The sequence below is a fragment of the Archocentrus centrarchus genome, chromosome 1, assembly GCF_007364275.1.
Source record: "Archocentrus centrarchus isolate MPI-CPG fArcCen1 chromosome 1, fArcCen1, whole genome shotgun sequence".
NCBI classification, from domain to species: domain Eukaryota; kingdom Metazoa; phylum Chordata; class Actinopteri; order Cichliformes; family Cichlidae; genus Archocentrus; species Archocentrus centrarchus.
This window is the reverse complement of record NC_044346.1, coordinates 13157475-13169633: the sequence shown is the minus strand read 5'-3', so window position 1 is coordinate 13169633 and position 12159 is coordinate 13157475. Positions and strand designations below refer to the sequence as shown.

Below are 12159 nucleotides of genomic sequence, written 5' to 3'. Positions count from 1 at the left end.
TGACTGAACAAAGAAACAAACTCACCAAATAAACCACTGGCACACACATATTTAAACAGATTAAAAGCACTTACACATTTTACAGCATCATTTAACCTCTCATTTTTGTTTGATCCTGATAGATGATAACCTCTCCCGATTTGGTGCAGATGATCTTTTAAACAATTCTGTTTCTTTTAAAGTAATAAAAGCAGCAGCACATGCAGGCCTCTGAGGGTTGTAACTCAGTGATACCCCACCCCACCCCCCACCTCAGATCTGTGACCCACGACTTCTCCGCTCTGCCTCTTTAACTGCCCTGCACTTTCAGTTCACCTCCTCCTCCATTATCTGTCCATCTCAGGTGAAGACGCCTAACAGAGGAGCCCTCTCGGCTCAGTGTGTGTGTACAAGTGCATTGGCCTTCTTTAGTCCAGTGTTGCCTACAGCGTCACTCTTCTTTGAAACCCTCTGATCTTTTCTTCTCCTGAGCGTTGGAGGGTGTCCTCATCTGACTCGCACGGAGGAGGAGGCCAAACTGTGGTTAGTGCTGAGCGGTGAGGTTGAGCAGCCTCTTGCTCAGTATGGTGTTGTGCTGTTTCAGGTACTCTATCAGATCAGCCTGTTTCTCCACCACCTCCTCCAGAGTAGAGCCTCCTCTGTAATACAAGTAAGAGCATGTAAGCAATCATTGAACACTGGGTCTGCAACATTGTTGGCTTCATCTGTTTGTCAAAGGAAAATGCTGCAGAGATGTGCTGAGAAGCTCTTGTCCAAAAACTTATGAACATGATACACCTGTGCACTGGGTAAATTGCTGCAACATTACTATGAATACAGTTACATGTGGAGTCAATCCTATTCTGCTTTTCCACTAGTACATACTCAGATTGACTTGACTTTTAGGGTTTTCCATTAGGTGGTAGCTGATTGGCCAGGCAGTGACGTCACTAGAGTCATCAGAACAATTCCTTCACAAGAATCAAACCTGCCATATTTGAAACCCTGCAATAAGGGAAATGGCTACACACTAACCAACACAGACGTTTTTGTGCTCGGTGGCTGACAATCCATCCAGACATCTTTTCCTTGCATATTTCAGTAAGACGATGCTAAATCACAAACGCCATCTATTACAGCAGGCTTCATCGTAGAAGAGTCCGGGTGCTGAACTGTCCTGCTTTCAGCCCAGTCCCATCTTTTTTTGAGGCATGTTGCTGATCTCTCTTTTTTTTTTTTTTTTTTCTTAAAATGGTACATTTTCTCAGTTTGAACATTTGATGTGTTTTCTGTGTTCTACTGTGAATAAAATATATCTTTATGAGACTGCAAATCACTGAATTCAATGTGTGTGTGTGTTTGCTGACAACCACAGAAGTCCTTGCTTATTTCAATAACACAATACCAAATTACGGTCTGCATGTTAGCACAGCTCAATCACTGAAAACATTTAGCCCATTATGAAGCAAAAATACAAAGAAGAAAGCTTCAAACATACCAAGCAAGAAAATTATACTGTCCCACATATTGTAAAACAGGCACCCATTTTACTCATTATTGCACTTTCTCTAAAACGGATCTCTGTTAAAATTTTAACTCATGCTGCTAAGGCCCTCATGTTACCCCATTCATTTGATTCAGATGTCTGTAGAGAGGAAACATGAATCTAACCATGGCAACACTTGTGTGTGTGGCTGAGAGAAACTGGTGTACCTGAAGCCGGTCTCAGTTGGTATGTCCGTGATGCTGTAGGTGTGTGAAAGTTCTTCTTGGCTCACATCTGGTGCAGCACGCTCTCTGTTGAACCGCATCACTTTAACTAGAAAAGCAAACAAAAACCTCTTAATCTTGTAATAAAATCACCAAACCTAGGTTTTAATGGTACTGATTACTCATAAAGACACAGACATTATTGAGCAGTGAAAGCTTTCTATGAATGTTAATCATGCAGGTGAAAAACATGACACTTTTTTTTTTTTTATTGTTTTTCATCCCTCTGACTCTCTTAAACACACAGAAGCTGTTAGATCCTGCAGTTAGTCCTTATGGGCTGCCATATCCTGCACTTAAACCTCTATTTCTCACACCCTAAACATGTAGCTTTACAGAAGGGGTGGTGCTAGCAGCAAGGGGTGCGTATGGTGGGTGGAGTACCGTAAGAGAAACCACAGTCAAAATATGTGTTGGAGCTGTTTTAATTGACATAAGGCTCCAGTGTGAGTGTGTCTGTATGCCTGTATGGGCGAGGGTACGAGGAAGGGCAGAGGGAGGAGATGGCTGAGTATTGATAAGACTTGAGTGTCATTAGCCAGAGGAAATTGTCAGGGAGGTTCTAAAGAGCACTATCTTTGCTTTGCTACAGTGCAGCATCTCAGCATCAACACTAACACACAATCCAAAGAAATACTACACATTCCTGCATAATTAGGCCCTAAATCTGTGTGTGTGTGTGTGTGTGTGCTCACAAGTAAATAAAGCAATAATAAATATTTGTGAGAAAGACATTCCTACATTCCTCAGAGGTAAAGAAATGAGAAGAGAACAAGAGAAGGTAAAAAGACAAAACATAATGATAAGCCTTTGTTTGCAATGTGTTTCTTACAGAAAATGACAAACTGCTGTCAAATATTTACACTGAATACCAGTAAAAAAAAATCCACCCATTTTCCCAAGGTTTTCATGAATGAAAATGCATTTATATATTAAAGAAAAACGACATTTACAAAAACAGCTAAAATTCCCTGGGTTCATACTGGAAAACAACTTTTAAAGATATATTAAAAACAGAGCCATGTCCAAATATTACTGAAAAATAACCTAGAATATTTCATTTTTGTTTCATTTTTATGGAACATTTAGTTGTTTTACCTGATATTATTTAGAAAATACAATGATGCTAATAAACCTATGAAAAGTATGAATGGCAGGCAGCAGGAAAAATATTAGAATTATGTATTTATATTTACAACCTTTTATTATCAAACACACTGGCAGTGCTGCTATTGCTTTGCAGGCATCCGACTCAGTAAAAAGTAAAATTCTGACCGACACAGCAGGATGGATGGATGGACTGAGCAGTGCAAAGGAAGTGATACATTTCACATGTTCCTGTTAGAGACTCTTGCATGGCTGGACAGACGGGGCTCAGATCTGTTCTCTTCGCATCGGAGAAGCTTCAACGGCCCATCCAGAAAGGCCCATTTCCAGGTGACAACAGTGAAGTTGCAAAAGTGCTAAGAGATAATGCGTCCCAGCATGGTAGAGCGCTGGTAGTATCGGTGCAACATAGCTTTGCAGACCCACGTCTACTTTTTGTTAATGTGTACTTTAACCAAGGGGCAGTGTCAAAAATATGCAGTCCAAGCAGTAATGTGGGTCACCCACATAGCAGCACTGCCAGTGTGTTTGATAATAAAAGGTTGTAAATATAAATACATAATTCTAATATTTTTCCTGCTGCCTGCCATTCATACTTTTCATAGGTTTATTAGCATCATTGTATTTTCTAAATAATATCAGGTAAAACAACTAAATGTTCCATAAAAATGAAACAAAAATGAAATATTTCTTGTTAAAGTTTGTGATGTTGCTGTATCTTAATTCCTGCTACAAAAAGACAGGAGCTACAACACAGCAAGATGGTCTTTCTAGGGAAATGAAGCAGAGCATTAAATACAATTCAAACTACTGCCTGAAGCCATACTCAGTGCTTCTCACTAGTGGTGTGCAATACTGCAAGATTTGGTATCGATCCGATACTGATACGGGACTTTTTAATAATTATGAAGAATTTTCATGAAGTTTAAGCATTTTGTGATTTTGTTTTTCCTTTGGATCATTAATTAGTTAAAACCCAGGATAGAAGTGGGCAAAGTTTATAGGTAAATAGAAAATACTTTATCAAAACAAAAGTTTTTGTTCTGAAACATTAGAACAAAAACAGAACAAATTTCCCCATACATTGTGATGACTGGATTTTTTTCTTAAAGTGTACAAAATGATCACTCAAGAACAAATCTAAACTTTTTTTCCAGGTAGAGTGTTCAGAAAGTATAATACAAAAATGTAATAAAAAATATCCCTTCATTTAAGAATTTTCTGGATTGTTTCTTAAATAAACAAGCTGTACAAAATTATCACTCCACAACGTTAGAAAACATTTACATTTCTGCCCCCACCCCCTACTTCCGGCCCACGAGTTGATGTAAAAAAAAAAAAAAAAAAAAAAAAGTAAGAGAATTTGGCCCTTGAAGTTACTTTTTGACATTTCGCTAACTCCTCTTAATTGGAGGTGAATGCGAAATGTCAAAAAAGTAACTTCAAGGGCCAAATTGTCATATTTTTGACATCAAATCACGGTCTGGCAGTAGGGGGGGGGACTGGAAGTGGCCCGGGGGCCGTAGTTTGAGACCGCTGACAAATCCCCCCCCCAGCAAAATATGTCACGTGACGGTATAACGTCAAAACACTGTGGGGAGGGGAGGAGCAAAGTGTGCCTGCTCTGTGCTGTGACAGGAGCATCTTTGATGATACCGCAGCACTGCATTCAAGAGAGAAGCTGAAGCTAAAGTATCTATCTCATTACACTGGTATTGATCAATATCAATACCAATGTTGGTATCGATATTATTGATATTTGGATTGATCTGCCCACCACTACTTCTCACTCTCACTCTCTGCTCTGTGATCCTTAATGTCCTGTTACCACTGAGCAACATGTGGTTGGCTTTTTGAAGGACCACACACAAGTATGTCTCTATAGCATCTACATTGGTCAAATTCCCACAATCCTTCCTCTCTTCATAGCCAAAAAGCTTACTCAAACAGATGCTAATGCTGGTTGACTAAAAGCAGAGGTCAGCTGTGATAGATGTAGTAATCCCAGCTGACAATAACATCAGCAAGAAGGAGCACAAGAAGACGGAGAAGTACCAGTACCTGAAGGAACCACTGGAACAGATGTGGATGGAAGAGTGGTACTCGGTACATTAGGCTAACAGGACAGACAGGCTAACAAGCCTTCCAACATCTGAGATCATGATCCTGGGAACAGCTAAAATACTCCTGAATCCTCAAACTCCCAAATCTCTCGTAAGGCAGTCAGCAGGTGGACAGAAGTATGGCACTCCTCAGTTTCCAATAATGGCTTTGACAGAATGGTTGCAGCACCACCACGGTTGCAAACTATAGATTTTTTGCAAGCAAAGGGGATTCTAAATATCACATAGTTTGCATCCAGATATCACATCACATTGGACCTCTGATTTCACTTTTATATTTCTCATCTGCGTTTCTTTCAAGTTGCCCCCAAAATGTGTTATATCTTAAAAGAAAGTACTGTCAGGAGAAAGAGAATGGGTTATTCATGTCCAGTTGTTTACAAATCAGTACCTGGGATGGACGTGAGGGAATGTACAAAGAAGTGGTAAACTAGAGGAACAAATGTTTGCACCCAAAAAAAAAAGACCACAACAAAGAGCAAGGACCCCAGAGGGAAAAAAAAAAGTCCCAGCATTGTATTTGTTTCTCTGGGCTGGCACTGCATGTAAAACACACAAACACAAGGTAATTAAAATATAATGCCTCTCGCACAAGCAAAAATGCCGGCAATGACATCGAGCTCCACAAAGATTCAGTGCCTAAGTCTAAATCGGTCATTAAATGGTGTGACAGTTTGAATATTCCCTTTTAGCCTGCACTGAAACAAAGTAAATATAAACAAAAAATAGGCACCTATTGGTTTGAATCTTTCAAAATGATTCAGTCTTGTTTCATTTCTCCCTGTCATGCAGTATATGGGGTTGGTGTGTGATCAGGTTATACTGCAGGTATGAGCATCAGTGTGTCTGTGTTAACTCTATGCCCTGCAGTGCTTACACTAAGTTCTTGGCCAGCCAGAAGAGAGAGATGTAAGGTAGGCCTTTGAAGGCCGTGGCATGGCTTTGATGTGCAAGGAGGTCTATAGAGGAGAGGGTATTCATATTAAAATGAGAGTGGCTGAAACATACAGAAAACCTTCAAAGACACACACAAGCACAGACACATACACACACGCAATCACAATCAGCACGCACTTCAAAGACAAGTTGAACGAGGCCTTCCTGCATGGACCTTATGGCTGCAGGCATTACATCGCTCCCTGAGAAAAACAGTTTTGATTTTCTTTTCGTGACCTCACCGGTGCCACCTTGACTCTCTTCAATCTGTCAGGATGTGTGTTTGTACTCGGTTCACGCTGTGAGGCATCGTTCCAATTACGTTGTGCCTGACTGCACTGATCTGAGAAGGAATGCAACCGGTGAACAGAGATACCCCCCTGCCAAACACACACACACACACACAGAAACACCAGCACTGTAAACACAGGAACAATGTGCATGGGTCTCCCATGGGTGAAGGGGGTAAAAGCGGGGGCTGGGGGCTACCCTTTGGCTAGGTTAAATCCTAATGCCTCTAATCTTCTCTCTATGGCTCTCTGGTATCTTCATCTCATATCTGTGCCCTTCAGCTGCCAAACACAACTTTAATATGGATTTCCTTTCATCAGAGATTCTTCAATATCAGCATCCTCTGATTTAGCATCTTTAACAGGAGTTTTCCTTTATGTGCTCAGAGGGAGGTGGGAGTGTATACCTCCACACATTCTGGGCAACACATCTGCTGTTAACTGTTGATTACTGCGATATTGCATCATAGTATTTTTTGAAGTGACCAAACTGCAATTAAAACATTTGATGAAAACACAGATTTGTTACATATTGTTGCAATCACTGCCCTCTGACAGCTGGGGTAGGCCTTAGTTTAAGTTGGATAAGTGGTTAAAAAAAAACAAAAAAAAAAAAAAACACAGGTGGATAGATGTAGCAGTTGCATATCTTGGGTATTAAGATGCCAACCATGATCCACAATGTCTCCAGATTGATAGCACCTGGAGGGCTTTTGTTGCATCTCTCACTCATTTCCTGTTGTTTTCACTCCTTCCTTCAACAAAACATAGAAAAAAAAAAATAGAACACAGATCTTTATGACTCTGATAACTTGCCAAATGATACCTGACACCTTTTTAGCACCTTATTTTAAAGAACTCCTGTTCTCAGATGCGTCATTGATTAACTGTGTGAACCAGCCACAGAAGTTTTTAAAATCAGTGAACTGCTTTAGGAAATCAGCAGAATTATTATTGGCGTGATTCTTCAAAAAGAAAATATTTACATAGAAATAAATGAAATAAATTTGAGCCTGTTCTCTGTAAAAAACATCCAAACACAGTACTGTCTTCTGATGTAGCCAGTACTACTCAGTGATACCATGAAAACTGCAGCCTCACGGGGCTTTAAGCATGTGACGGATCACCTGTTTGTGCACGTGTGGAGAGCATGCTGAAGTGAAATACAGGTATTTTCACTGGTTGGCATTTAAACTATATCATGAAAAGTTTATGGTTCTGTGCTTTTTTTTTTTTTTTTTTTTTTTTTTTTTTAAATGCATCACACTGGAAACTTTTTCTTTTTTTTTTTTTTAAACCATGAATTATTTTAGTAATTTTTTGCCACATTCTCCCTAATGCATCGACTGTAAACGAAGCAGAACTACAGTATGGCTTTTATACTACGACAGCAGCATTACAAAACAAAGGACTTTTCAGATAACAGCTGCTGCTTCAAGCCAACAAGTCAACAAAGCTACTTAAATCTGAAACATGTATGACAGAGTTTAGCTAAACTTAACCAGTTTGTTCTTGAGTGTTAAGGCAAAGGAAACAGACCGTGGACACACAGATAGCTGTGAGTATCATGCACCAAAGTCTGCAACGTGGTGTTTGCATCAGATGCAAAGAATCAGCAGATCAGCAGAGAGAGGGAGGGTGGACAGAGAGCTGAATGGTTGATTGTCATGCTGTCAAGTCTGAAAAGGGCAGGGCAGGTATTGTAATGCAAACACACTAAGACACAGAGTGGGGGTAGTGTGTGTGTGTGTCTGTGTGTAATGTAATGTAAAGGGTGTGTCTCTCAACATAAAAACAGCTGATATTAGAGCTGCCATCTAAAAAGTGATGCTGTAGCACTGGAATCTATAAGAAACAAAAACACAGCTTATGAAGTAGTGATTGTGAACTGAAAAACAAGTGTTCCCATTACATTAAACTCCACAATCCTCCTGAAAGCCTGTGAATGTGATAGAAACAAAGCCCCAAACATGTCAGTGGAAGTAATATCTCAGCTTTTTTTCCTCCATCTGAGTAAAGCATGATTTAAAAAAAAAAAAAAAAAACTGAGGTTGGCATTTAGTCAAGAGCCATTTCCACACTGAAACTCTGGAAAATGTCTGGGAAAACCTGGTCTGTGCATTATCTCACATGTGCCAGACACAGGACACCCACTTGTTCACACACTGTGACCTCTCTGAACAATTACCTGCTCTATTTTCACGAGGCTTCAGTCAAACATTACACAGACTTTACTAGAACACTGGCAGATTAAAGACTGTTTAATGTCCAGACTGACTAATTTGGGTAAGTAATGTCTTTAAAAAAGGTCCAGGGCTGCAGTGCATGAGCGAAAACAGCTTTGGTTTCCTGTCAGGCCACTTTTTAGGAAAGAAAAACATAAAAAAAATATCTTTAATACATAAAAAATGATAAAGCTCAATATCAACTTTCTCTTTATTGTTTGTGTGCTACCTTCTTGCTGCTTATATACAAACCCATTTCCAAAAAGAGTTGGGATGCTGTGTAAAATGTACATATAAAATATGGATGTATGACATTTGCAAATCATTGCAGTCTGTTTTTATTTACATTTTAGACAGCGTCCCAACTTTTTTGGAATTGCTTTGTATTTATATTGTTGCTCCTCTCTGTTTTACATTGCTGCTGTGTTACTGCATAGGAACTCCTTTATTTTACTGTTCCATTTCCACAGTGTCATATTTTCAGACTGGAAAACTGCTCATTTGCCTTCTTCATGTGGTTAAAGTCTCAGACTGAAGCATAACCACAATAAATTAATTGATCCGTACATAAAGGAAAATCATACTTTTATTTTTTTCTTTGTGAAGAATTTGAAAACAGCTTCTTTTGTCTATAATGGTACTTTTTCCAAGTTTATCTCTTTTGTTAATAACTTTATCTTTAACAGGGTTAACCTTTTTAGATGTGAAAGGGAAGGTAGGGAAAAACACACTGCACTATATGAGCAGGTAAATATGGAGATTGATTAGTTAACAACACATAGCTCAAGTCTGGTCTTTCAAAAAATTATTTAGTTGGTGTTTCAGAGACCAAGCCTGAGTAAATGGGTGCATGTCGAATGTCAAAAGTCTGAGTGAGATTCATTTACTCAACTTTAAAATTGATGAGATCACTTTACCTATGTAATATAGCAGGCATGGCACTGCCACCAAGAACTCCAACCCCAAAATACTGAGTAGAATGTAGATGTGTAGAGTCTGTGGCAATCTCGCTGCCAGAAGCGTCATCAGCAGAACATTTCCTGCTCACACACAGAAATAAAAACATTCACTTACGCTTTAGCATTACTACCACCTTGTGGAGAACACTGACAACTACAGACTCATTCACAGTGTCCTGAAGAAAGGCTGTACCTGCAGAGTGTATGATGAGCGGCAGCTGTTTCAGTCCCTGCGTCCGTCTGTAGAACCGCAGGTATCCTCTGCTCCGGGCCCAGCTGTGGTGGTGCTGCACGCAGCCCGTGAACACCAGCACCAGCAGCCATAAACACGTCTTCCCAAACACAATGACACTGTCGCCTTGGACGTTACGCAAAATACTCATACACACTTCCTCTTGGCCAAATTTTAACACACACAGCACTGCCACACATACTGACAACACAACATACAAAACCTTAAAAGAAGAAGAGAGTAGAGGAATTGAAACATCCAGCTATTTAATAACTTTGTGAACACTGTGTGTGCAAATGTGTGCATATCCTACATGCAGCAGAGACAGCAGGAAAGCATGGCAGTGTGTTGGCACAGTCTGAAACTCTCTCCTGATGGCAGAGTGGAGGGCATCAGCAGAGATCAGGGGCCCATCCACCAAAGAGTCTTCCTCTATGCTTCGTGTCATATCTGCCGAGGGGCCTGCCTGCTGAAATGCACACATTCAGTACAACTTAGAGATTAAAATATCATCTCCAGTTTTTCAACACTTTTTATATTTTTGCTTCCATATTTTGATTTTGCTGATAAACTGTGACTGCATCTCATAACATCAATTTACTTAAGACACATTGCTTTTAATTTATTTTCATTTAACCAGGAAAATGTAAAAAAAATCTTAAAAATGTGACTGTCCTGGCCAGTATAGAGAGCAGATACACAGATAATAATACACAAATGCACACAGCAAAATATGCTGACATGTGTACAGAAGATCAAAATCATAAACTTCAACGCTAAGGAACCTTAAAACATCGTAACAGGTAACTCATCTCAAACTGAACAGAAGTATAAACATTCAGGGATGACGCTGTCAGCTTTATGTAACTGCCTCCAGGTCGCTTAAAATTACCTTAAAGTCATTAAGTGTGACTAGAGCCTTGAGATTTAGTACGGGCTTTAGGGCCAGATAGAAGAAATGAGTCTTCATTGTCCGAAGACAATGACTTTCCACACTTTTCTGTCAGTAAGATGGGAGCAGACCAAACAGGCCTTGTAAATAGCAGTATACGAGTGACTGAGTCTACGGAAGGACAAAGCAATAGCGGGTTAGAGCTTTAAGGTTTGTGGGCACTGTGAAAATGCATGCACATAAATAACACTGCCATAATCCAGTGACTGCAGTCATACAGAAACATGTCTGCAAAACTAACGTGTCTTTAAGGCCAAAGCATAAAACGCTAAAAACTGTCCCGCTGTGGAACAAGTCAGGCAAAGTTTAGGGACTAAGAAGCGCAAAGACAACCCGTGGTGTGCTTACTTTAAAAACAGAAGATAACACAGAGTTTCGGTTTTTAATTTGCAGCCTTCAGAACATGGAAACAGTGGAGAAAGGAAGGGAGCTGACCGCAAACAGCTAATACTTGCTAATCTAATTATTTTCGAAAACATATCTGCTGCGTAACAACAGATGAAGAGAAGCAGAGTCACAGCAAAGTAACGCCGCATCGTGCTGTTTTTAGCCGACAGTTCCAACTAGCCAGCTAGCTCACAGGCTAACTCCCGCGGAGTTAATGTGTGTGGGAACAAGCCAGCTGTTGACATGGCAACCAGTTTAATGATGGGTACGTACCGCGTAAAGCGACGGTCCCTTTGAGTCCATCTGTCTCGACGTTCCGCAGCTTTAAAGACCAAATGAACCAAAAAAAACTACATTAGCTCACAATTTATCAGACAGACAGGTCAGGTGAATTTTGGTAAACTTCCGGTCCTTCCTTCTTTTGGTGCCGTTTTTCAGTAGTTCCGTTATCGCTTTTGTTTTAAATACAGAGAATAGAAAAATAATGGCCCACTAACAAGAGCCAAACGACTATTTATCTGAAGCCAGTCTTTTTTTCCTTTTTTTGGGGGGGAGGTTTGAAGATTTTATATTGCGGTAAAGATAAAACCGGATATAAAAGCAGCACAGGTCAGCTGATCTCTGTATGCAAAGAAAACTTATTAGAGCTCACAATAGAAAGTTGCGATTCTTTCCCCACTGCAACTGATCTTATGGTTCCCCAGCCTGCTGAGTCCCACTTTACCCCCTGATTATACTAATTTTCTTGTTTAGGTGTGGAGGCAGAGTCACCCTCTACAATGTAGACAAATTCCCTTTCACTTTCACTGCTTGTGTCCTACATAATAGACCCAAGCTGAGTAAATTCATTAGAATTAGAATTTAGATTGGAATATTTGTGTTCCCATGTAATGATATTTTATTATAATATTAGTATAGCACGAGCTACAGTTAGCCTTGCAGAATAATAGAAAGAAAGAGCTCCTCCAAAGAGCTACATTTACTTCTTTTTTTTAAGTTACTTTCAGAGCCTGTACTTTTTCATGTTTACTTGAGTAAAGACGTTGACTTAGTACTTCAACTTTTACCGGAGTATTTTGTAACACAAGTATCTGTGCTTCTGCTTAAGTTAAAGAATGACTGTACTTTTGCCACCTCTGAGTATTAGAAGGAACAGTGCTTCATTCCTGACCGCTCTCGCCTTGACATTTGCGAATTTG

The 12159-nt window shown here is 39.8% G+C and overlaps 1 protein-coding gene across 2 annotated transcripts; it reads right to left on the bottom strand.

Moving 5' to 3' along the window:
* Positions 1-11392, bottom strand: tmem192 (transmembrane protein 192). 2 transcript variants are annotated; one of them, XM_030736492.1, is made up of 6 exons: positions 11234-11392; positions 9935-10090; positions 9583-9844; positions 9348-9470; positions 1693-1798; positions 1-638 (listed from the first exon to the last, which is right to left on the bottom strand). In XM_030736492.1, exons 1-6 carry the CDS (start codon positions 11261-11263, stop codon positions 524-526), a joined length of 792 nt encoding a protein of 263 aa, XP_030592352.1. In that variant the 5' UTR covers positions 11264-11392; the 3' UTR covers positions 1-523. The 2 variants fall into 2 exon arrangements, with proteins under 2 accessions (XP_030592352.1, XP_030592360.1); XM_030736500.1 differs by having other exon boundaries at positions 9935-10087; positions 11234-11391.
* Positions 11393-12159: the final 767 nt, after the last annotated feature.